Source organism: Toxotes jaculatrix, chromosome 1 (genome assembly GCF_017976425.1).
Source record: "Toxotes jaculatrix isolate fToxJac2 chromosome 1, fToxJac2.pri, whole genome shotgun sequence".
Classification (NCBI taxonomy): domain Eukaryota; kingdom Metazoa; phylum Chordata; class Actinopteri; family Toxotidae; genus Toxotes; species Toxotes jaculatrix.
The window spans coordinates 7,028,705-7,055,838 of NC_054394.1; the positions used below are offsets into that span (position 1 = coordinate 7,028,705).

Sequence of the window (27,134 nt, forward strand, 5' to 3'; positions counted from 1 at the left end):
TCAGCATTTGGCCAGTTGCTTATGTTAAATTCCAATCTGAATCCAGCAGAGCAACATTATTACTCTGATGTGCTACACAGCAGGGGGCTTTGCATATTAAGTGATGCGCTATTTATGCTGACAACAAAGTGTCTCATTAAGGGGACTGTTTTAAATATAGTGTGTTTTTGTTTCAGGCAGTTTCAGACACTGGGATTTTCCTTCTAAGGCTCTGATCATTGGATCAATTTTCCAGGATTACTGGTGGATGTTTATGATGTTGGAGATGATGGTAATCAATACAAACAGTAACAATTATAGCTAATTTTCATATTACATATTGTGTTGTATTCTCAGCTCCTGCAAGGCTCATATTCAAAGCATCTTATGATGAATATGCAAGGAGGCACACTCATGCATGACTACTGACGGAGACACACTGTCTGGGAATCAGATCTTTGACATTTCTCTAACAGGGACGTCTTTCTGCTGCCTCCGCATTAATGGACGGGGTCATGCTCAGCTGTTGGTCATCTCTGTACACTGAGCTTAATCACAATCCCATAAAGTGAGAGAAGAACGGAGCTCTTATTCTGTTGGATTTACATCACAGAGCCTCCACCCAAACCCAAAGGAAATGGGAAAATGGAGTTTCCAGCTCGTTTTAATGGCCAGCCCTGGGCCTCTTGGTTTGAGGGGACCACAAAGCTCTAACGTACTAGAGCTCTCTTGGTTCATACGATTCAAGATACCATAAGGCTGACTGGGCCACAGCGAGCCTACATGGTTTATAGCCATTACATCACTTAGCATTCATTCTCACTTCCTGCAACAACAGTAGCCTAACCAGTGGTGAAACACTGACAAACGTCTATGAACTAAAAATCTGCTATAGTATTTTTCACTGCAGTAAGAATCCTTTTTAGATATTATGCCTGTTTATATACAAAAATATACAAAAATTAGTACAACTTATTAGAAAAACACAGGAAGCAAAGACAATTCTCACCACATTTCTTTTGGCTACAAGTGTACACAACAGGAGAAGTAATCACTCGTGACATCTAAACCAGTGATTTAAAGAAAAAGACGTTCTAGTGAAACCTAATGTAACAGGCAATGACTCCATTGGACAAAGACATCAGCCCAGAAGGCAACACCAGTCACTTTTAACATGATATTGCGACAGTCTCTTTCTTTTCTCTTTCAATTTGACAGGGAAACCAGAGCTCTCTGTTAGCCTACCTCCAGCCAACCTTTCCATCTCAGCGAGAAGCCATGGCTCCCTGTGAACCTCCTGTATAACATCCCTGGCTGTGGCTGAGCGGCTGAAGCACTGCGGCTACATCAGGAAAGCAGCAATGAGGAAGTGACTGGATTGCTACGGGAGGCGCTATTTCTGCAATGACCCTTCAAACTGGTACAGACGCTGTGACAACACTGCACAAACTAGATCCACCCTCCAGAACATTCAGACTTTTGATACTGTGCAGAAACTGTTTCTTTACTGTATATCCAAAAACACACCACCTTTGGATGCTTCTGATTCTTTCTTTCTTGCTCAAATTAATTCAATAAAGAAATATGTTTTAATGTGATGTGTGACTGTGGTTGCTGAGGGGGCGACTTTAAATGTCACTGAATATGTTTGTCAGTTATGGATGCAATCCAATAACCCCGACAAGGACTACTGCAGCCAAAATGAGTCCAATTTAAACATCAAGGTTTTGCTGATTGTCTTAGATTCTACAAGACAGTGATCGATAATTTTGACCTCTGACAGGGAGCGAGCAGCTGCAGGCTGTGGCGAGCTCCTACACAACCCTGTCACTTTAAAAGCAAAGCGATGACTGAGGTTAGAGAAGAAATTCTAAAACCAAAACTTTGTCTTCCTGTTTTACTTCCTGTTCACCCGTCAGTGTCTCTTTGCAAGAGCTGCACATTTACAGAAAGCACACAGAAATTTCACTAACCATACATGCACACGTACAGTGCTCACCACGTTAAATCTGAGACGTTCTTAAAACCTTTCTAATGCCACACAAAATGTTGTTTGATACCTGTTTCACAATCATACAACCAGTGGGATGTGGCCTTGAATTATTTGTCATATATGATTTGTTTTGCAGTTCTTTCAAACAGTATGTACAGTAAGAATAGTATGAACATTTCCTAATGCTGTTATTAACTACATTAATGCCTCCTGGACCCAGATAAGTGGCATAACAAAGACAGATGGATTAAACAATAAAAATGACAGATTCATTCATTAGTGCCAGAACTTGCTAAAGGTCTGATGATGCAGACTGAAACTCCACAAAAAAGGGCTGAACAGCCTCCTCCACACACAGTCTACTGATCTACTGTCACAACATTCACTTTCAGTTTATAAATATATACACGCACACATGTATATTGACATATCTGTATATATATCTTATAAAATGTCTCCTGACAGCTTTCAATTGGGTACAAAAACATTTTATAACTAATATTTCTGCTTATGACCGGCAAAAAGAGAAGTAAGAGAAGCAAGAGGAAATATTTAAAGACTTTTGTAAATTAAATTTAAAACTTTTTAATACCTTCTAAGGCCTTTTTTGAGGAAAGTGAATTCACTTCTTTTTAAAACTTTTAAAGAGCTGCAGATACCCTGTTATCAATGCAATTTAAAAGTCAAAGGGTTCTGGATTATTATCACTCACAATGCAGTAAGAAACAATTATTATATTCATGGGAAAATGACATTTTAGGTAAATCACCTAACATGGCTTTGTACTCGATGACTTAGACCACATCTCAAACGAGAGATGCAAATCTGCGACCAGAAAATGTTGTGGGCTCAAAACCAAACCTACGGGGGAAATCTAAGCAGGGAAAGTTACAAGAAACACTGACTTGCCCTAAAGCAAGACACATAACCTCCAAGCTGTCTGACTAGAGCTGTTCAGAGACCAACAGAAGAAGATGCACAGAGCAGCTTCCAGTGTGAATGTGTGCGTATGAATGTGGAGCAGTCAGGCTCACCAGCCTGAAAAGCAGGCTGGTGTTCAGTCATCCTTGCTCGAAGGAATAAATGTTTAAAGAGGACACGGCTATGAAAGGACCAAACACACTGCACATGTGAAAGCACTGCTCCGAGAAACAGTGCAGTAAATAGTATTAAGGAGGTACAGCAAATACAGTATAGTTTCTAAGTCTGGTCACAGTTTTATTAAGGAGAATTAAAAACTCCATGTTCCCTCACCCTGTTCTTTTTGTACATCTTGTTCTTGAGGTAGCTGAAGGTCCGACTGACTTTCGTCACACTCTTTCCCTCAGTGTCGCTCCGCAGAGGCCCTGGCTCCTCCTCCGATATACTGGAAAACACACATACATTTACTTTTATCCTTGAACAGCTGCACTTGCAAAGCATACCTGTTCACACATTCAGAACACGGTTCTTCACAGCACTAAAAAGGTTCCATGGAGAACCATTAGACTGCTTCAAACAATCTCTCCACACTGTTTCTTTATGGGTCTATAAACGTCCTGTCTGCAGTAAAAACCCAAATAACTGTTTTCTGAGAATGTGTATGTGGAGTGTTGGACTGACCTGTATGCTAGTGACCCAGAGGTGCTGGAAAATGACCTCATACCTGGAAAGAAACAAGAGAGGATGTGAGCAGCAGGACAAAGATTCAGAGGCTGGTATAAACAGGACAGGAGTGTTTTTTATGCACTATATTTGTCAGCTAAGGTGGAAATTTACCTTCCTCCTTCTATTTAAGGCATCGAAAACCTCTGTTTAGGGGTTTACCACAGGGTGACCACTGGGTCGTCCTGGTTTCCCTGAAGTAGCTGAACTTTCTGACCTAATGGTTAAAAAAAAATCTTTCTTCTGATCAGAGGGCTGTCAGCTCATGTCCTGGCTACAAGAACTGGACAGAGAACAGAATAATTTCCTTTGAGTAAGGTACTTAACCTTTAGGTACTCTCGTAGAGCTGTGTAGAGGCCGACAACAAAATGACTCTGGCACTGATGAGGGCAGCAAGCAAAAAGGCCAAAAGCTGAAGCCAATTTTGTTCTGCCTTTAGATCCAGTGCCATTAATGGCTGGTAGATACTGGCTCCAAAGAATTTCTGGCTGCACAGACACCCAACCTTATGAACTCTCAAAATACATACAGTTTTTTTTTTCCCACACAAGAAATGATGGCCTCAGTGCCTGAATACATTTCATTTATTTGGTGTCTATATTACACAAAGCCAGGATGGTTGTAACTAGCAGGTTTTCTGGTTCCAGCAACTCTCAAAATGCTGATATTATTTCATTAATCTCTGACTGAGTTGTATTTGTAATCTGATTATAGATTATATAAATGAAAATGATTATAGATGATTATAGATGATATAAATGAAAAAAAGTAAAGTATAATTTACATATCAGTCTTTGCACAAAAAAAAAGAATCACCACCGTTTCTTTTTTGGTATCAGTTGAATACTGGCACAAATCTTTTCTATGTGCTTCTCTGCCTCCTTCTAAACAATCATTGCTACCAAATATTCTGCCGAACACAGAAATATACAAAGCATTACTCGCTTGCTCTGCATCTGAACGTCAAATCCAAAACAGGATAATGAGGGCAACGTTTTGGCCTGCTTTTGTTGCTAGTAACACAGTCAAGGAGACAGAGAACATTAATGGAAATATCTCACAGATAAGAAAGAGGAAGAAATGGCTGAGTTTCTTTGACTAAAGGTGACAGGCTCACATTTATCTGCAGGGAAGAAAGGGGCTTCTTCAATTCATCTGCACTGTTTATGGTGATTCTCTTCCTCTTTCTCTGCTGATTGTGTTTCATTTTTTTGTAAAGAGACAAACCAAAGACTAAGTAAAGGTCAGCTAAATACTGGGCAGGGTACGGGACAGGAGAAGCCAAGGTCTTATTTAATGTTGTCATCAGGAATTATTAACAGAGAGCCCGCTGCCCAGGTGAAAGGTGGTTTTCTACACCAGTGCTTTCGCTACAAGCTCCATCTAATTGCACATTCACACTGCAAGCAGCTTAATATCGGCAGTAATTAGTGGTTTCCTTATGAAAAGTTTTTTGCATCTGAACTTTTGGACTTCATCTGCCTTCAGCATCTAGTTGTGTTCAGTGCATTTCTGTCTGTTACTGCAAAACAATAAATCCTAGAGAGAGCAATCACCCAGTGCAAAACTGAAAGGTCGCACCAAGGTTTAGGCTGCATACTTACGCATAATTTCTTAGAATATTCAATAAAATCCACCATGTGTATTTTGAATGTTATAACTAATTTTTGGTTCTAGAGTACCCATGAACCTGGGTACTCAGGTAACTAGTTATTTGGGAGAATTTGCGTGTGTTTAAGATTGACTGAATATATCTTATTTCATAGCTTGTAGATAAGTTTATATATTCACATAGTGAATGGTGATGACACCTTCGACTCTGGGTTGCAGTCCTTTGCAAATGGAGGGAAAGATCCACCTCTAACAGGAACAGCTAGGGTTTGGATTCACAGCTATTTCCTACTGCAGCTACATTCACAGTACTCACTCAAGTTATCTTCGTCATCGCTAGATGAAGAGTCCCCGTAAACGAACTGAGACTTAGATTTGGTGAGGATTGGGGAAAGGTTGAAAGAGAAGGAAATTCGCCTCTTACGTCTTAGGCGTCCCACCGCTTTGGTGTGGGTGGGGGTGGGGAGTTGTTGGTAGGGAGGAGAGAACCACAGCAGGAACAGATCACTTAGTAAAATTAAATAACTTCACAAAAGCATTGAGGATGGGGGATGGGAGGTAGAAATGTCAAGGTACAGAGAAACTTTAATACCTGACAAATTAAATGGCAAAGAGATCAAGAAATCTTGTTAATAGGCAAGTGAGTAAAAGAGGACTTTTCTTTGTAACTTATTTTTTAACCTTAGCCTTTTTATCTGCATAATACCCTTTTCTCCATCATTGTTGGGATGTTATGCAAATGCATAAGTGCATTCTACATTTTAAAATGACTGTACTCTTCCTGAACAGGAACGGAATCTACTGATAAAGAGTTAAAAGAGGCTCAATGATACAGGCATTGGCCTGTGAGCTGGATCAGTAATTGTAATGTGATCACTGAATGTTAAACAGCAGCAAAGCAGCCTCACAACTTGTCACTCACCATCAATGTCTCTCTGGCTGATGGCGAGCATGGACACAGACTTGGTGAGGGGCAGAGACATGGGAGGACAGCTGTTTCGCAGAGGCCGATACCGCCTCGATTTCTGTGCAGGAAGAGACACAAGGTTGAGTCTGAGATTGCATGACAATGTGAAAGAGGACAAAACACCGGGCAGACCAACATGGAACAAAACATCACCAGACACTAAACAGGAAACAGGAACAATAAACTAAAAGGGGAAACTAGACAGATGATTTATGTTGTTCTATTCACAATTTGTTTTAAATTCAATAAGAGTGGTGCAAAGCTGCCTGAGGTAAGTTATTAAAATTTAGAAAAATAAGTTTATTAAATCTTTCTAATGCCCAAACTGAAATGTCTCAAATTTCCCCTCAATCTTCAAGTTTTACAAATCCTCTCATGTGAATTAGACTGAGGATGTTATTGCGGCTCCCTCTCGCCGACTGTGTGACAGTATGAAGACAAGACATCTAAAGGACAAATTTGATGAGCCCAAGTGTGTGTGTGTGTATGTGTGTTTGCTGACCGGGTCATGTAGTCTGCCATGCTCCCCCCGCTCCTCCTGCTCCTCTGTCAGAGAAACCAGTGAGCCCCTGTCATCGCTGTCATGTCGGGGCATCCTTAAAGGCTCCAGGATTCGGGGCCCTTGGGAAGTGGGGCCCCTCAGCTCTTCCTGCCCCCCGCTGAGCCCCTCCAGGCTGTAGCTGTATGGACAAACAGGAGGCAGAGGTGACCTCACTGAAGGAGGAATGACTGCACTGTGCACTCCACTCGTCACAGTTCTCTGGTTACACACAACAACTGATGCACCAAACACAAACACATGCAGACATGAACATGCGTGTGTGTGCATGCACACATGCACCTGTTGACAGACGCACATACACACAGCTGGTCCTGAACAGTGTTTAGCCAGCTGAGTTATCGCTGGGCTCCGGAGCAGATTTACAGCTGAAGCAGCAGCAAATGATTTCCAGCATCAGCATAGAGAGCTCTGCAGCTGTGATTTACAAACCCAATTACATCGATCTATGACTGGAAATAAGAGGCCTTGAAAAATCCAATACAATGATTATGGAGAAGAAAACTACAGCTACATTTCAGGATGAGCTATGCTACGCAGCTGCAGCTCTATTCGCTTCAGGACAGACTTGGTGATAGTTAAAGCTCCAGCAGTAAATCTCTCTTATCTCCAGCCCTTGGGTCTGTATGGCACTCCATTATCCAGCAAATCATCAGTCCAACACATTTGAACATCAGTAACCTAAACTGGACCAAAAGAATCATGACTTGGTGATTATCAGTGACCAGCAATGGAGAAGCACTCACCTATCCTCAGGGCTGTGAATGTAGATGGCTGTATTAAGTCATATTAAGGCCTCCTTCCTGCCAGTATTATTACATAGTATCCTATAAGAGCCAGAAGGTCCTCGGCACTGAAACATGAATTACACCAGCAGCTGCTGCAGCTCACAGCTACAGGAAGTTACTGACTGACTGACTGACTGACTACAGCTTTCACACACACACACACACGCACACAGGCATATACGCCTACAACAACGGCAAATGCAAATCAAACAGCATGTCAATACACCCTATTCAAAGTAGGTCATGTGCTCTTTGCAAGAAAGAAACAGCACACACACACACACACACACACACTGTACCTGAAGGACCTAACTACTTCCACACCACGGCTGTGGGGAGCAGCAGGAGGGTACCAGCTGATGCTAACAGAGTGTGACGTGGAGGGGTTAGTCAGCAGAAGAATGGAGGTGGAGATAAAGAAGAGTGATGGGAAGATGGACAAGCAAGTATGGCAGAGTAATGAGAGTCTGAGAAGGACGGAGCTACACGGATAGCTGAGGAGAGTGACAATGATCTGCTGTAGAATATTTGACACTGCTACAGACAAACACTGTAAATATGTTCAACTTTATTTCCTGCTGCAGTGTTGTGCTAATATCAGCAACAGAAATAAACAGGAAGTAAACTTGAACTTGAACTTGAACTTATTTCCCAGAAATGCATTACTGTCAGAATAGCCTAGGTTCTGGTAACAGTATTTAAATCGTTGCTGTAGTAGCCTCTGCTTTCTTGAATGTGAAAGATTAGGCTCCAGTAGTGTTAAGAGCACCTAGGTTATGACAACCACATGTTAATCTTAACCTGAGAGAGAGAGAGGCAAGTTGATGTTAGTGGTCATTATTAGCTATTCACAGTTATACCTGTATCAATGTCTATGTCACCTGAATTTGCACATAAACATTTAACACGCAATATGTTTTAGGTCATTGACCACCAGAGGGCAATTTATTTTTCAACTGTAAAATGACCCTCTCAAAATATACCTTGGTCTACACTCTTTACTAACCAAATTCGAAGGATGTAAGTAAAAATTTAAAAAGTATTTATGTCAAAAGAAGAAACTATTGACCGATAAACTTTTTTTAGTTTTTTAACTGTTCAAATATCAATAATGCATCAGCCTTAGAAATCCAGTTTCAGTCTAGCTCTAGCTGAGATACTAGCAAAGCTCTGATTCCAGCTAGTGGTAGAGAGTACCCAGTATGAAGAATTTCTGATCAAGAATCAGTCTGACATCAAAATATTACAGAAGATCAAAGTAAAAATCTTTAAGAAATCGCTAACTGGCATGTCTGACCTGCTCGCTCCCACTGGCTCATTCCACAACCAATGGAATCCACTGGTACAGAGTACAGTGAAAAGATTAATACAGTTTGTACTCTAATGTTACAGTATCTCATTCTGGTCTCCATCTACTTTAGTCATGAAAAATTCCCTACAGGGACTTATTACACCAAAAGAAAAAAAAAAAACCCTGTTCTCAATCTCAGGCCAATACAGTCCTCTGAGCCTCCAGAGCTAAACTCCCCTCTTTCCGTGTGGCTGCTTGTTATTACCACTGCAATACAAAACACCCGTGTGTCTCAACCATCTATTTGCCACAGTATTTCTTGTACATTCCAGCGGGTGAAAAGAGAGGAACATTTTTCAGAGCAGTAGCCTGCAGGGATGGAGCACAATGCAGCAGTAGTTCAGCAAGCATACATTAAAAAGTGGGAGATCCACAAAGGCTGCACCCACATGAATCTTGTCATTAAACGTCACCTAGCAACAAGTCAGTCCTAACATTACGTGAACTGATGAATGTGATTTATTAGTACCTTCTCCTGTGAAAGGTCGGCTTCCCCTCACCAGGGCTACGGATGGAACTGGAGGTGATGGATGAGACGGAGACAGGAAGTGGTGGATGATGGGTGAGATGAGTTGGGATATAAGGGGATGGCAGATCAATAAGAGAATAATCAATGAACGAATAAATTATTTGACTTAATGATGGGTCCATAATCTTTTTAGTGGGTTGGTTATCTACGGACACTACTGGACATTATCGAATAAAGCTCTAAGGCATGCCACCATGTTGGAGCTGTGATAACAATGGCATTTATTCAGTTTAACGATCTTAAAGGAAGAGATTAATATTTTGTCAAATACACTTTTTGCAAGAGTTAGATGAAAAAGCTGATACTACTCTCATGTCATACTTTTTTTCATACTCATCAAAACATTCAGTGACCCCTCGTTCCCTATGGATGAACTGACATCCTGGAAGAAACCACTCCCATCAGGACAGAAATGTTTCATCACAGGATAAAGGTGATCACGCTGAACAACTTAGTTTTGATTTGCAGTGACTCTTCCCTCTAAGGGGACAAGTGGACCCAAACCATGCCAGTAAAATGGCCCCACAGCATAATAGAGTCACTGCATCTCCTCACTTTACGGGTCAAACATTCAGGTATGTACCGTTCTCTTGGTGCACAACACACATGCACTCACCAACTTGTTGAGGACATGGTGAAGGATGACTCATCTGACCATATCTCCGTAGACCAGTGCCTCTGGTTTCTGCACCACTGAACACTCATACGTGCATTCATCTTTATAATGAGGGGTTTATGCTCTGCAACCCTACTATAATATCCCTCTCTGTGTGATTGTCAGCAGACTATTGCTGACAGGGTCTGATCACCATCACATTCTCAGCCACCTGAGGAAGACTTGATCTTCTTTTTTTTCCCTACATGTCGCACTGATGCACATTACAGACATTAAATGTGCGCTGTCGACCACAATTTCTGACCCTGTTTACTGACCTGTTTCCATAGATCTAAAAGCAGATGTCACTTCAGTCACTGTTCCTATTGAAACAGAAGCCAGTTGAACAGTCATTGTGACTGAAGCTTCAGCCATCCATGCCCCAAAAACAAACCCTCTCTCAAAATCACTAGGATCTCTTTCTCTTGCCACCTTGATACAAACTCAGCATCAACTGTGCCTGCTCAGCATTTGTATACATGCCACAGAGCATGGCTGGATGTTAATTGCATAATTGTACCATGCAAGCGCACCTGTGTGGAAGCATCTGCCTTCGTTATGTTTCTCCACTCATTTATCCAGGATTTTTCACCCATCTGTACATTATAGTTCTATTGTCACAGAAACTGCAGCCCTTATAAGCTCTTAGTTTTTCACGTTGCATGTTTTGCATGTGCTCCAGGGTGCATAGTTATCTCCAGATCAAGTTTATCCATAAAGGGAACCTCAGGTCAAAAAATAATTGCTCGTTCTGTAACTCGGCACACTGTAAAGAAAAACTATATATGAAAGCTCAGTGGTAATGGCTGTTTCAGCCGAACCTGAATATCATAAAAATAGCTGCTAATAAGAGCCTAAAGCAGTTGTTTGTTTTCGCTCCAACATCGTGGCTCAAGCCTTTTATCGCTAGGCAACTACTCTGGAGAAATCCTGTGACAGGACGCTGCACAGAGCACAAAATAGGCGTCAAGGTCTTGTTTTGTATTGTCTTGTCTGCATTAGAGTCGTTGGTGTGTCAACGTGAGTGTGAAGTAATTCGTGTTAACTGATGACCGCTGTACGGGATGCTGTGAGTGTGAATAAGTGTGAGGTGTGTATGTCTGTGTCTTTGTGCATATGCATCTGTGTGTGTACAATTTTGGTAGCTCCCTACCAACACCAGACAAATGGCAACACAGCTGGTCACAGCAGGAGCAGGAAAAGCTCAACATGGCACAGAGGGAGTGACATTAACAAGCTCTAATAATACTGACATCTGCATACATCAGGTCTACTGACATCTACTGACTAACACCAGAGTAACACCAGCAGCTAATGTCTAAGACAAAAAAGGAACATTGCTTTTCTCAAAATCAATTCAACTTCATCCACAATGTCATTATAAATTCTTCATCTTGAAAGAATGGAATACAATCTAGACCCCTTCACAATCTCACCTCCTCTGGTTCATCTCTGCGTCTCCTCCGTTGTTCTTTCCAGGACCCCAGCTGTGGCGACGAAGAGGCGACAGGGAGCGGATGCTGTTCCGGAGGAGACAAGAGCGTCGCAGCACCTCTGTCACTCTGTCTTTGGCCTCCTCTTCAGCTTCTCCTCCTCCTCCACCGTCTAGTCCTGCAGAGGTAGTAGCCCCAGTCTGGATGCCCTCCTCTGGGCTCCAGCTGCAGCTCAGGCCCTGGCTGCCCTCGGGACTGGAGCTGGACGGGCCGACGCTGGTGGTGTCGTCTGTGGAGGAGCAGGAGACGGAAACTTCGCTGGCACTGTCTCCTCCTATCACTGGTTCATCGTTCTGCAGACATTAAAAATACATACACTCAGAAAAATATATATGTTATAACCACAAGAACATCTTTAAATTCAAAAATGACTGAGCTCATTGCCAAACTCTAATGAAATGTCGATTGATGTATAATTTTAGGGGCCACACGTGCGTATGTGTAAAGTCTTTTTTTATGTATACACTTCCATCCTATATTTCAACTGGGCTTTAGTGGAGAGTGAACTATTATGAGCAGTGTTAGTCTTGCTCTGCTCACAGAGCCACACGGGAAGTGAAACCTTTAACCCTGGACAGGAAAATAACTTTCTGGTCATCTCTAAAGTCAATTCCACTATGCTATCGGTCACAGATGAAATATAGAATATAACAGAGCAGAGCTGAATAGGATATAACCAACCAGAACAAAAGGGAACAGAATAGATGTCCTTCAAATCATTGTTAATTACCTAGCCTCGTATCACATTGTATATCCATCAGCATTTATTCACTGAAGCATGAGATGAATTAAGAAAATGCTGGAAGAGCTATTTAACCCACAGGAATGGGATATAATGAGGACCAAATGGCAAGGCTTAGGGATAATGAGCCAGAGCCACTTTATAGCAACACTGACATTAAAACAAGCACCAATAAATGATGGCTACCTTGTGAAAACAAACCTTTCCCAGGAAAATATTTTTAGTTAGTTAGTTTCTGTATATAGTCTTTACAAGGTTTATACATCGCTGCTGCAGGACTGTCTTAGTGATTTGTCAATCTGCATCTTTGCAAATGAGAAAAGCAAAATTTATGGTGGACGAGGAAAGAAAATGTGTCAAACTTCGCAGGGCCTCCTTGCATTGTCCTTGACCAGTCTATGAAAACAAACACTACTGGTAAATGCACTTTGTCCTGGGTCTGGTGGGAAAGAGCTCCTGCATGCACACACACAGGTTTGGGATAGTCCGTTCAGAGCTAATTTGTAGGTGTGAGCTTTAACTGGGCCTATTGTGCAGCCAGCTGCAGTGTGAGAGCCAAGCATAGAGCGGCTTCTGTTGAAAGAGCTGGGAATGAAAGATCTGCTTTATGCTGCGCACACAACTTCCTCTGGGAGTGAGAGGACATTTATGTGTGTGTGCGTGTGTTTGTTCACAGTGCATGTGACTGCAGTTTATGTTTGTGAGTCACATGACTTTAGTTTAGGAGCTAGGGGAGTGATTCAGCTGAGTTTTAAACTAGATTTTTATATTTTAGGCTTTTAGATGATGCTCTTGTCCTTACACACTATAATTAGTGAGCATTTAAAGTTACAACGTCTTGCTCAAGGGCACATGGACATGCTCAGCTGACATGTTACTGGGATCAGTGCCACAACCTTCCTCAGAGCTATGAGACAGTTTGTGAAAGATTTACAGTATTGCAAGACAGTTTCTGTACAGAGAGTAGTGAAGATATAAATCATCTCTTACTAAAACTGAATTCAGCTGCTGTAGTCTTTGTGGCCATTTTGCCCACTACTGTTTATCTACAGCATCCAAACCCTCAGCATCATACTGTATGCTCCCAGGCAGCTGATATCCTCTGTGCTGACTTTTTCCATTGTTGTTTACAACAAAAAGGACATAAGGTTCACATTACTGTGAGCATGTTTCAAGTGCACAGCACAGCAGAAAGTGAGAAATACAAGTATTTCAGCTTTAACCAAAGGGCGTCTGACTTCAAACAGACTTTCAATAGCAGCAGAGTGACAGCAGGGACCATGGCTTGCACTTCCCCAGCAGCACTCTAGAGCTGCTGGCTTAAAAAGATGCTTAGTAGATGTTTGGCATCTCAGCCTTGGGTGCTGATAAATAAAAAGCCAAGCACAGACTGACTGAAAATAGTTACTTCATATATAGTATATAATCCCTATAGGACTAGTTGCAGGGGCAAAACACAAAATATTTTCTTACTGTTCAACATGAGTGTACTGCATGTTTGGACTGCAGCCAGCGGAGGCTGTGGTGAACACTGAATTCACTGCTAAATCAAAGTATTTTCTATGTAGTATACTTACATTAAGAAACTATGTTTTTTTTTTTTTGCTTTCATTTTTTTATATCAGAGATTTGAGCCACCAATCTGCTCACTTCATATAAACTTCAAGGACACCTCAACACTAATTTTCAGGGAATGAATTGTGTCATTTGTGCCTGCTGGTAAGAAAAATCCAGCTGGCAAACCAGTCCAATTTATCTGCCGTGGAGGGGTCCAACCCCAGCTACAAAAAGAAAATCCACCAGCAGAAGGTCAGACCTTTCTGAAGACGCTGTCATATCCGGGCTCTGCGTTCAGGAGGCTTTCTATGTCGCTGCCAGAATCTCTGTGAGCTGTGGAGGGACAACTGGTGGTACTGCTGGTCCTACTGGGCAAACTGGGAAATGTTGAAGATTGCGAGGATCCTGAAAGACACAACAATAATGTGTTAATTAAATATAAGAGGCTGAAAACATAGAGGAAGAGCGATGTCGACTGCAAAAAACAAATGAACCTGAACTATCAGAAAAAAATGACAACAGATAACAACAGAAATCTTGACATTTTCATCAGAAAAACATTCTACCGTTACACTCCATGTTAATATTTTCTCAGTGGGAGCATTCAGTTGTTAAACTGAAAAACACCGTGTTTCCCATGTAGTTTGTTTTCATTTTCTGCTTTAAAACACAAGAAGGTCTGTTAGACATCAGTGAAAAGACTTCTGGGAATCTGAGAAGGTGTGAAAAGCCTGGCGGATCAATGCCCGACTGTCCTGACTAAAGCCGTCTGTGCTGAACCGCAAAGGCAAAAACAATTACTGTTTGTGTGTTTACAAAGGTCTGAGGGCAGAACTGAAGTTAAGCTCTCACTTAGAGAAAATGACAACTGAAAATGCTATTGATGCTACAGAGAGAACAGTAAAACAGAGCAGAGCAGCTTCATATTTACCATTAGTCACCCCGAGGCCAACTGGACACTGATGTTTAAAAGGACTTTCTGCAGTATTTTGCATTAGCTTCAAAGTTAGAAGTAATTCTCACTTCAGTTAACAAGTGTTTGGTGAGTAGCAAGTAGAGATATCATGCAGTAAGTCGCTTTCCTACCTGAATCATAGCCAGTGATGTTTTACATTTAATATCTTCAAAAAATTGCTCTAGTGACAAACCCTTGGCCTGACATCCCAGGTCAGCGCTTCTCATCAAGCCCCAATGCTTCTTAACCGCAGCAGCTATTCAACAGCAACCCACCATGAGCTGTTTTTGACTTTACACACGCTATTTCAGATATTTTTTTCCCCTGCCCCTTTACTGAATAACAAGCAATCCACCCTCAAGTCTGCACACAGTTCAACAATTCTTATGCAACAAGGTTTTGCAGATGCAATTTTTTGTACATGTAAGGACATGTACAGATAATATCCCAGACCAAACTAAAAGAGGAAGATTGTACCCAGCCACAAGCGTACACCAGCAGGCTTACTTTAGCCAGCCGCCAAGAGCAACGGGATGAGATCACTCGCCAAGTTTGTTATTTTGCATCATTTCTCATGTCCATTTCTGCCTGAAAAGCGGAAGTTATTCTTTATCCCTCAGGAACATTTTGCATTCCCTGCACTCATGTGAGCAAGAGGAAGTTCCATTTGTGCACGTACGCGTGTACTGAGTGCTCATCGCTCAATAACCTGAATTCTGTGTGACTAATTGGGTTGAATGAGGCACTAAAACTTCCATGGTAAGGTGTTGCATTCTCACTGAAAACATCCATAGCAGAAATTATGGTATATATTCATATTTATTGATGAACTGAGGAGTTATGGGATGAAACTTTGCACCAACTGCAATGACTACATACTATATAGCTAAGAGATGATCTAGGAATCCTGAAGCTGGTAGAAACATGAAGTCACAAAATTCAGCTGTTCTGAGGAAGGGGGCCAGCAGGGGGCTGCGTGTTGGGATGAGGGGTTGCAGGAGGAGTGGTCAGTCACTCAGCCAGACGTTACACTATTACAGTATTACTGATCAGCTGTTTTAATTTCAGACTGGAATTAAAACTAGCATCTCAATTGTACAGCGTTGCAGAAGATTTGAGAACTAACGCTATAAAATATCATTCATTTGTAATTACAGAGCTTGAAAGAGCAAAGAAATGACACAATACTCAATTCTGAGTCTGACTTTTGTAATCAGAGGGGCCAGCAACTTAAATCTTATTTAGGAAATTAAAATCTCCATAGCAGAAAGGTCACAAGCTTAATTGCTGCGGTCCTACAAGTCAAATAATCACTGAACACTGCACGCACAGGGCCTTATGTCTCATGTCATACGTTTTATATAGACTGTCAACTCATGACTTCATCAGAGCAGATTTCCTTTACAATATGGTGGACAAGATCACAGCCCAAACATGAAAATTACACTGACCTTTGACTGCAAGTGCTGCAGCGGAGCTTAAACTTGACCAAAGTGTTTGTGGAAGTTCATGCAAAAACATTTTACCCTTTGTTCTTCATTTGTTCTTTGTTCCTCCACGGATGGAGAATACCCAAATGTAAATGCGAAATGTGCGTGACTATGTATGTGTGTCGGGGGAGTGATAAGTGGGGGTGACCAAAGTGGATGTTGGGAGTTTTTCACAGACTCCACCCCCTCACACCTGTTCACCAAAACTAGCAGGGGACTGTGAGCTTTGACAGCTGTCTCCCTCCCTCTTTTTCAAACAGACCCACACACAGACACACTGAAAAGGCACAGTGAACAGGTGTAAAGTCCTCTGATGAGTCAGTGGGTGGTTGAGGTTGTTAGTTAATGTGAATCATTTCACCCATTCACCCACAGACATTACACAAACTAATATCCAACATATTTTTTTATTCATATGAACTTTAAGTGGAGAGACCATTGGGGTCAACAGCAGAAAAGAATTTCTAGATCACCACAGGTACAAGCATGACCAAACTGTCATGCTAAACCACATAGGCAGTTCCGCAGAGGCAGCCATGCTAACGCTGTACCTCCTCAAGTAAATCATATATTGCTTGCAATCCAAACAGCTACTGTTGTTGATGTTTTCAATGTGGTTAAATTGTTTGGAAAAGAAAAAGGAAGCCAAGCAGAACTCAGGAGGAGAAATGTGCGTTGTTAGATGAATGTGGCAGAAGAAATATTGCAAAGCAGATATGATCCAAAAAAAAAAAAAATCATCCAGTCAGAAGTAATGAATGTGGTAAGAAATTACAGACAAGATAAAATATCCATCAGGCCTCCTTGTCTCAAAACACTCTTCCCTGCATATTTTCATACTGTTAGTTGAGATAAGTTGCCATTGAGGCTACCTTAAGTGTTTTCCCTAAGTGCAGATAATATCAGCACTCACAGATAAAACTTTATTTATTTTTTCCATTTTCCCTCATATTTCCTACAGGTAGTCCTGTATTTTCTCAGAACATGGCTTGGTAAATTTGTGCAAGATTCTTTGTGCAACTGGGCTGACTTTTTGGAGATAGGAGAATTTTGTGTGTGTGTGAGACAGCAACCAGTCAGCTAAGCTGAGAGACCAGAGGGGGCTGAACACACTGGAGTTTGAGGTCTGAACAACCCAACATGCTGCATCAACTTCTTTTTTTCTTTGTTGAAGCCTGAACAAGCAGAGCAGGTCTTACAGTGGGGGAACTGAGTCACCTCATAATCAGCTATCACATTGTCATGTGCTGTTAAGTGTGTAAGTTTGAGCAAAACAAAAAAAAACAAGCACTATGTTGAAAAACTTTAAATGCTTAATGACAAATCTTCACAGTTTTATCAACAGGCTACTGACATCTAGTCTCTCATTTTCTCTAAAATAAAATCTGTCCTCTGCTGTCTCCCTTACACACATTTTAGAGTACACTTAACCAAACTATAATTTAAACCGTCACTTTGATACATGTTAAACCATCATTTACTCCTATATCTTTGTTTTTTACTGTATTATTTTTGCCTTGAACGCAAGGCACGCCCTGCATGTCTCCCTCAATATAAATAAGGCTGGCTGAAGTGAGCTGAGCAAAACAGGACAGGGTTTCAACCGTGATAAATGTAATATGTAACATAGCAAACAGCAGTGTAAAGAAGCAGCGTGACTCTGAACGTAGACTAGCAAATCACAGGCAGTCAGCAAAGATGCGGCCTTCCATCAACACATTAATCAGCTATATTATGGGATGTTAGTCCAGGTCCATCCTAAACCAAAAACTACGTTCTGCACAGCTATGAAAAAGCTTCAATTTTTTTTTTTTTTTTTAGTACTGTGTCTAAGCTTTACAGATCCAAAATCTGTACAATGCATTGTTTAAGAATTTATGTAGCAGGATTTGCTTTTGAAATTAAGAGATACGGGGGAAAAAATGTCTCAACACAATACAATTAAATATTGAACAATAACCCTCAAGCAGAAAATCACAGAGGTCTCTGGCCTGATCTTGACCTGTCAGATTTTGCAAGTCAATCTTCCTGAGTCAGTCCATTTACAATGACATATGGCAAAAGAAGATCAACCCCTTATTCCTTACATAATAACAACACAAGTCTACAAACCATGCTAGCAGCTCTGTGAGGCTGTGGATAGATACAGTTACAGGTGCTTTTTTGCAGGTAGTATGCTTACCATGATCACCATCTTAGTTAAGCATGTTAGCAAGCTAATGTTTGTTAATTAGCACAAACACAATGTAGAGCTGAGGCTGATGGGAGTGTCATTAGTTCTGCAGGTATTTGGTCATAAATCAAAGTACTGGACAAACTTGAGTTTGATCTGTTGATTGTGCCAGATAAAAAATCCAACATCACAAATATCAATCTTATGGTGTCGCTGGGGAAAACGCTGATGGATCATCAAAGTCACTGGGATTATTCTTCATGGGACAACAGATGTATTCCCAAAATTTCAAGACAATCCATCAAGTAATGGCTGAGATATTTCAGTGCAGACCAAAGTGTTGGACCTACCGACAGACAGACCAACAAACCCAAGCTGCCTACATGGCAAAAAACTCAAGTGGGTGCTTGTTTGTGAGCAGTGAATTGAGACACTTGTCATGTACATGTGTACATCACATTTTTCTATAATTATGTTTTATACTTGAATTGCAGTCCAGACATTCAATAAAAAAGTGGAAAGTAAATTAAGTAAATCACGGACTGATTTCAGACTCAACTTCGAACACAGGTTTAGCAGCAGTCAGTTTCCTGCTGTGACTGCTTTGACGTCCTTCTGTGTCTTGACAGAGAGAGAGAGAGATGAAGGAGTTGGATGGGTTAAGTGAGGGCGTAAGGTATATTACCACCAAAAAGGAAGTCGTGTTGACTTGTTCCAGCTGCTGCACAGGAAATCCCACCCTCACCCACCCTTCAATTTTACTTCCACTTGACACTCCTGTTTTTTCTTTCTTTATCTCTCTCTATCCACGTTCGTGCTTCCTTTATTTTCCTTGTATTTCTTGCTTTCATCCATTCCAGCCTCTTTTTTCTTTCTCCATCAGACAGACGTGATGTTTCATCTCCTTTCCCCACAGATAAAAGGCAGTTTGTTCTCAGCTTGATCCAGTTCATTGATCTGTTGGTCTTTTTTTTTTTTTTGAGACTGGTCTCTACCGACAGACTCATCTTAGGGAGGTCAAAGAATTCTTTTTTCTTATCTTGCTGTGGCTGTAGTCCAGACATAGGTGTGTGTGTGTGTGTGTGTGTGTATCAACATCTAAAAATCTTCAGATTAAGGTTTCTCTTATGCCCCACTTACTGTCTGAAATACATTCACAGCTGCAGTGGCAACAATCAGCTGTTTGCTTTAATGGCAATCAAGCTCATGCTGTTTTTAGCCACACCCACAGCGCGTCTATACGGATGGCAACGTCCCTCAATTGTTCAGTTGGTCCAATACTTTGGTTCAGAGTGAAATACCTTGACCATTCGACAAATATGGGACAAATAGCCATGAAATGTATAGACATTCATGGTCCCCAGATGATAGAGCCTATTGAGTTTGGTGATCTCCAGACAACTCACCCAGCACCACTATGTGGTCAGACTTTTAATTTGTCTAATACTTGTAGAACATTTCCATCAGCCTTCAGCTGCACTTTGTGTTTTGTGCTAATAAGCAAGTGCTAACATGAAAATAAAATTTTTCTTGGTATTATTAACCACTGAAGGACATTTATAAAACGCAAAACAAAAAAAGAGAGAAAGACAGAGAAGAATGAACTAAAACAAACTAAAACAGAAGGCAACATGTTGAAATACGTAAAGAACCAAGATGATGTACAGACATTTTTAACTACAAGTAACCTACTGTTAGCTAAACTACTGTTGAACTAACATTACATCTCTTACCACAAGGTTTCTACAGTCCATCCTGCTGTTTCTCTGTGACACCGATGACACTAACATTAATTAGCTCTGTTACATGTAACGGTCACTTCCAAAAACTCTGGAGGGTCAAGTGGAACACAAAAAGGGTCGACTGGAAAACCACCAGCTGCTACCACCCTGTTCAGTTGGCAAAAATAGGTACTACATCATTGCATCCACATCTTTTTTTAAACAATACATACAGAGTCCTGCTCATCAAAACTCTGCTTTATGTTGTCAATAACTGTCAAATGTGCCACAGACAGCCATTGTTATTTACTGATACACATACAGTTTTTGGTGTAAGGTCCTATTGATGTAATTCTCCTTCTCTGTATGTTCTACCATCACAAAAGTGGTAAAGGGGGAAGCACCAACTCCAGTCTGCTCGTTATTACAAATGTTTCACTTTCCCCCATCTATGTATGTATATGTTAATGTTCAGCTTCCTTTGAACGAATAAAATTAAACCAAGATAATAGATTTTGCCAAAAAAAAATTAGCTCAGACTAGTTCAACAAGTCCCACAGTTGTAAGAATAAAAAAACATTACAGCACTAAGGCAGCCTGGCCACGTGTCATAGGTGACAAATTTAACATCCAAACCATAACTCAACTGCTGGAGGCCTGAAAGTTATACAGACAGAATAACAGCTGGTTAAAGTTGTCACCTTTATAAAGTTGGGTGAATACTAGAAATTCTTTGGCATGGAAGAGGCCAAACAGTCAAAGATATTTAGTATCAACAGAAAGGCTCAATGCGATGCTAAAAGGCTCAAAAATACCAATATCTGACCACAACATCTTGCTGGCAGACAGAGGTTGTTAAGCTGCAGTACTGAATCCAACAAAAAAAGGCTGCCATCAAAATGCTGAGGCTCAATTGATACAAGTGTTTCTGCTTTGTGTCCGTGACATTCAAGCACACCATTTGAAAAGTCACCAGGCCAAACATCAATATGCTTCCACTTCAAACAAATGGGCTTCATTAGCCAAAGAATACAAGCATAAACAACAGCAGCATAAACGTCAACACATAAATTACCCAGCATATGTCAGTAACCTTGCAGTGTGGCTTATACCAACATATACAATAATCTTAAAAAAAAAAAAAAAATAACAAAGCACAGAAATGTACAAAAAGGCTATTTCAACTCATATCGCATTCTGACCAGCAAGTCTGGATTATTAGCGGCTAATGGTGACTCTTACCTGAGTGTTGAGTGTTGAAAGGCTGATGGAACGACGCCTCTTTGTCTCGGTGGATCTACAGAGAAACAGGAAGACAGTGAATCAGCCTCAGCAACATGTGATTGTCACCCACAAAGAAATGATGCAGACCAGTGTGTCTGTTAGGAAGTGTTGCTCGGCACACAGGATGGGAGGCAACGATAAGACACTCTTTATAAAACCAGGCTTAAGGGTATTCATAGGATTTAGCAGATACACTCCGGGTCCATCTCCTAGAGCAACTGTTTACAAGGATCTAACTTGGGTCTGTTTTCAGCCTTCAGAACTAACAGTCACACTGACATCAACTCAAACACCCTGACACACACACACATGCTGCCTGTCGGAGATCTGTGGTTGGCTGTAAACACACAACACTGGGGCTCTGCTTCCTCTGTGGTCTGAATGTCTACAAAACAGCTGTGTGTGTGTGTGTGTGTGTGTGTGTGTGTGTGTGTGTGTGTGTGTGTGTGTGTGTGTGTGTGTGAGAAAGAGAGTGTAAGCGCGCGTGTGCGTGTGTGTGCATGCGTGTGTGTGAGTGAGAGAGCTGGTTTTAGTGACTACTCCCACAGCCCCCCCTCCTGCGCAGGCAAGACAAAAGCTGCGACAGTTTGGCCGAATCAGTGCAGACTTGACTGACAGCTCTGAATGTGAAGCTAACACAGACCCAGAGAAGATCTTTGTGTTTTAATGAACTCCATCAACGAGACGCAGATGATAAGCTCTGACTTTGAATGTGTCTCTCATACAAAGTGAGTGAAGTAAAAACAGATTAATAATCTATTAACAAAGCCATTCCAGCCAAGGCCAAACTCTTAAACACAGAACCCCCCTATTACAAAAGCCTTGGTGGTTGAAAACATGGCTTTGTTTTTCAAGGGTCAAGCAATTTCTCAACTGCAGCTAAAGCAAGAAAGGATGCAACATCCTTTCAGACCATAAACATCTTTATGGTCTGTCCTCCATCAATGGTTTGTTCCTTCCTTTCTTAATACAGTAGCTTGTTTCCTCTCCTCCTTAATTCTTTCCATTTAATTCCCACCCCCAGTAAACCCAGGTTAAGCCAGGCTCAGATCAACAGGCTTTAGCGTGGCCTTTTAAACTTGACAGCGTAAAACTTGTACAAAGGAACCTCCAGACATAGTATAAACAAGTCACTAATCTGTAGGGCACAACCTTTAATCTGAAAGGGGAATCAGGGGAACAAAGTTTTAGTGACTATACGGGTCCTGTAGCAGGTCACTTGGTGTGAATGATCCTCTGGTTCATGATAATTCAATGCAACACCATTGCATTTCTGTTAAGCTGGGAGGTTCTCAAATGAAAACAACGCCCTGTGAAAATCTGAGAGATTCACTGACATATAAGTCAGAGTTCAGTCTTCTGACTGAGAAAAGGGAGCAAAGTGCCTGAGGTAAGTCAACATAACAGTAACAAAACAGGGGTGCAACTAATGATTTCAAAGATTTAGTCTGACATTTTGGGAAATAAGCTTATTTGCTTTCTCTGACAAGAATCAGATGAGAGATTTGATACCACTCTCATATCTGTCTGTTAAATGTGAAGCAGGAGAGAGAAGCTTAGCTTAGCACAAAGACTCGGAGCAAGAAGAAATAGGGAAAATCCGCCTGCCAGCACCTCTAAAGCTCACTAATTAACATGTTATGTCTTGTTCATTCAACTTGTGCAAGAACCAGAGTTTAAAAATGATAATTTGTGGCTTTACATGGGCAGTCTTGTCATCACCATAAGGTTGCCAGGCAAACAGTTTTCGATTGATATATTAATTGCTTAGTCTATATAATGTCAAAGAAATATGAAAATGACTTTCAGAATTTCCCACAGCTTAGGTACTTCAAACTGTTTTTTTCCAGTTCAAGATGCAAAGAAAATCCATTTTAATGATATAAAACAGAGAAAAGTAGCATATCCTCACATGTGAACCAGCAAATGTTTAGTGTTTCCGCTTGTTAAATGCTTTTAAAGTTATAATTAAGATTTTCATCAAATCAAGCCCTCCATTCAAATCCATGGTCAACATCTTTTCAGCAACAACCTTTCAGTGTGTTGACATCCTGTTGTTACCTCCTCACTGTGGAGTAAGGGGCAGAGTTTGCAGTTCCCATGTGGGATTCAAATTGCCGACCTATGCACTATAAGACAAAGTCACAAAAACGGAGACTGCTACAAATAAAAAGAGGAAAAGAAGTCAAAACTAAGGTGGACCGCATACACTGCAGTTACTGGAAAAGGCAGAACAGAGACAGAAACAAAAAGAGATTTGTCAGCAGGTTAAAAACAAACAAAAAAAAAAAAATCAAAGCCATAAGACAGAGGAGGATGAGTAAGTCCCAACCAATGAGAAAGGTCGACCCTTCCACAATACTTTGGAGGTGAGGGGGCTGAGCACAGTCTCTAAACAACTAACCCTCAACTGTCCCACTGCACATTATTGACAGGCCTACTGAGACCCAGATAAACACTGAGATCTGTTGTCCTGGTCTGGGAGTGGTGTGTGGGCATGTGTGTGTATATGTGTCTGTGTGTGTGCGTGTCAAAGCAACCACTGTGATCATACACTTTTGCATTCCTCTGACAACTACTTACATACCAACTGGCACTGTGTACACGCACCTCCGTCAGCCAACAGTGTTGCATGCATGCACACACATCACAAACGCTCACTTAAGCTCCTTTTTTTCACTCATCAAGCCTCACGTGCACACAACAAAATCCCACACACACAGTTGGATGCATAGACAGCACACACAGGCTTTTTCTTTTCTCACAGCTGTGTTCAGTTATCAAACAGAGCCTGCTGAGAGAGAACAAACACGCTGACGAGGAAAGATTAGATGGTCACAGAGGGCGCTAGTACACACTCGTATGCATGCGCACGCGCCACACACATAAATGCACGCACACGCGCCACACACATAAATGCACGCACACGCGCCACACACATAAATGCACGCACAGGTTCTGTTCGAAAGTGAAATGACTGCCAGTGATTGCAACAAATTACCAAAGGCCACAGGCCTGGACTGTGGAGGAGAGTAGTGGCAGAAAAACTTCAAATACAAACGAAGTCTTCAGAATAAAATACAGACTAAAGCCAAAGTAAAGGAAACTGCAGCTTAAAGTATTTTAATAGACTGTTTACCCACTGTGAACTGCTTCAGTGTGTTTTGGCACTGATCATACAAGAGACTGAACTCTTAGGCATGAGGGGATATGAAGTGGATACTTCTCCTTTGAGGTAGATGTATGTGGATGTATCTGCTTTTAATGCAAGTTACACATTAGCCCACATGTTTCCTTTATTTTGGCAGTGTGTTGCAGTTCATATTATTTGGTGAAAGGATGAATGGTGACCACAGGACTGAAGAATGAATGCATGCAGATCAGTCCGTGCAAAACAGAAGCCTCTCCAATTTCAATCACAGCCTCGAATTCTCCTTTCAAATCACAAAACCTCGCACAGTTCAGTGATGCCAGTAACAGAGAAACCAAGAAGCTGCCACAAAAGTCACTGATTTGCTTAAGGACATATGAACTTGTGTCTCAGCCCTACACCATGCACAACCTGTCACCACATTTCACACCAAAAACAAAGGTAATAAGCTTCTTTCCACTTAAGCTCTGGCCATTCTAAGACTCTTTCAACCAGAAAAGCATCCACTGAGGTCAGTACTACAATACTCTGCACCTTATTGGTTTCAAATATTACCAGTAAGAAAAAAGGAGGTAAAAAGTCAGAGGTCTGTGCACATTAAAGGCAGACAAAGCTTATTTTTCCTGAAAGAAGCACCATGGATAAGGGGAAAAAGTAGCTTTTCAAATGTAGTAAGATCAATGAGGTGGTAAATATGTTCTGTCCAATACAAATCAAGAGGCACAAGGTGTCAGCCAGTTGGGCAGCCGCTCATTCAACGAGCCAGCCAGCCACACATTCATCAAACAAGTGTTCCAGCCAGCGAGCAGGCCTGCAAGCAGGTCAGTCAGCCAGCGAGCAAGGAACCGATCCCCACTCTGAAAGCTGGTATCCTGGATTCAGAACAGCCCGGTGCATATTTGTAGTGTCGGGGGAATCTAAACTGTACCCAGTAAAAACACATCTGGTTTAAAAATAAAAAAGGCGGGCTTAGTGTGTGCATGCAGGGGCAGGCAGGACTTGGAGGTCTGCCTTGTTTCTAAACAGGCAGGCGCCCAGAGAGGTTCTGCAGCACTGATGGATGCCACGGCTCACTGAATGACTGTTTCCAGCCAGGTATGAGTGCACTGTTTGATCCCTGAGGGTGGCTGGAGGCACACCTGAGGGCAAGGCTATTCTCTGTTGCACCTTATAACTGCACTGAATTAAATTTACCAAGCACTTTAACAGAACAAAAGAAAGCACGTCACCTGTCAGACAATGACTCAACTGTTGCACAGGATTTGTCGGGGAATTTATTTTAGATTTTAAGTCTGCTTATGAAGTGCAATGTCTATTGAAATCCTTTTCTCTAACCTTCTTTCACAGAGAGGTCAGAGGTCACAGGCAAATAGTGGAAAAAAAAAAAGTGGAACTGACAGAGACAGAGTTTTTGCTGAAAAGCAAAAAAAAAATGCCAGTGGAGAACTAAATCTAGGTCTTCTGTTTGAGCACTTGGATTATTTTAATTCAGAATTATTTATTTTGAGATTGGCAGTAGAATAACCTTCAAACAGTCGGTTGCCAACATTACAAGCAAAGAGGTCGGGAGTCAAAGGTTGTAGCACTTTGACTACAAAGGGAACAACTACTCCTGTGACCAAGAAATGTGCTATGAGAGGAAATAAGTGCCCAAACAAGGACAGGAAGATTTGAAGATGTGTTATGAAAGTGTTATTTTCTGTCTCTTTGCCAGCTATCTGCTGACCTACATGTGCTTGTATATACTGTCGTACTATGTTAGTTAGTGTAAAGGCTTATTCACAATTACTGTACTTGGTGAGCGGAGAGATGATGTGTTTTGTGACGCCAGGCCAGGAGAGATGCTGGGATGTGAAACGCTGGTTGGAATGAAGTCATTTGGCCAAGTGCCTGTTTCCATCTGAGGCCAGAGGAAACCGTTTGCCGGGCGCTGCCTTTTTCCCACACACCATCATATCTCTCTCACTTTCCCTCTTCCTTTCTCTCTTTCACACAGACACACACACTCTCTCATCCTTGCTATTTCACCCCTCGGGTGAAAAGAGGAGCTGACATCAGGAGCAAGTTTAGAAAGTGACAATAGACTAAAGAGAGGTGTTACATATACCAGAGCGATCCACTTGATAGATATTTTCCTCTCAGTACCTCCCACTCTGCTCTGCTTGTAGATGTCACATTCAGCAGACAGTATGATGGTGAAAATGACGTAGGAAACATCAAATATCTACTGCAGTGTAGTCATAGTTTATGCATTAGAATGAACAGTCCAGCTTTGACTCTGTGTTCACTTCTTTAGATTATAGTTAAGAGTCATCAAGCAAAAGGAAATACTTCCTTTTTGAATCATTAGCTTGGTTTACATAAAATCTGCCTGGTCTTGTCTGTTGGCTAATATTAAGTTTAGTCTGGATTCTCCTAGTTTTGTCTCCTGTACAGTTCATATTTTTGAATATTAAATTACCAAAGTGAAAATCGAGGTTCATCGCTATCT

General features: G+C 41.4%; 1 protein-coding gene across 5 annotated transcripts in view; it reads right to left on the reverse strand.

Annotated features, from left to right (window-relative positions):
* The window catches only part of LOC121190639 (A-kinase anchor protein 13), a 95,851-nt gene that overhangs the window by 25,834 nt on the left and 42,883 nt on the right, over positions 1-27,134 (reverse strand). For 3 of the 5 annotated variants that reach the window (XM_041051755.1, XM_041051672.1, XM_041051587.1), the window contains exons 10-17: positions 21,451-21,505; positions 14,129-14,274; positions 11,514-11,863; positions 9,363-9,410; positions 6,698-6,875; positions 6,151-6,253; positions 3,575-3,617; positions 3,227-3,338 (exon numbers count right to left, since the gene is read on the reverse strand). In XM_041051755.1, coding sequence (XP_040907689.1) covers positions 3,227-3,338; positions 3,575-3,617; positions 6,151-6,253; positions 6,698-6,875; positions 9,363-9,410; positions 11,514-11,863; positions 14,129-14,274; positions 21,451-21,505 — 1,035 coding nt within the window. The remainder of the gene's footprint in view (positions 1-3,226; positions 3,339-3,574; positions 3,618-6,150; positions 6,254-6,697; positions 6,876-9,362; positions 9,411-11,513; positions 11,864-14,128; positions 14,275-21,450; positions 21,506-27,134) is intronic. The other 2 variants (XM_041051912.1, XM_041051835.1) reach the window with 1 other exon arrangement.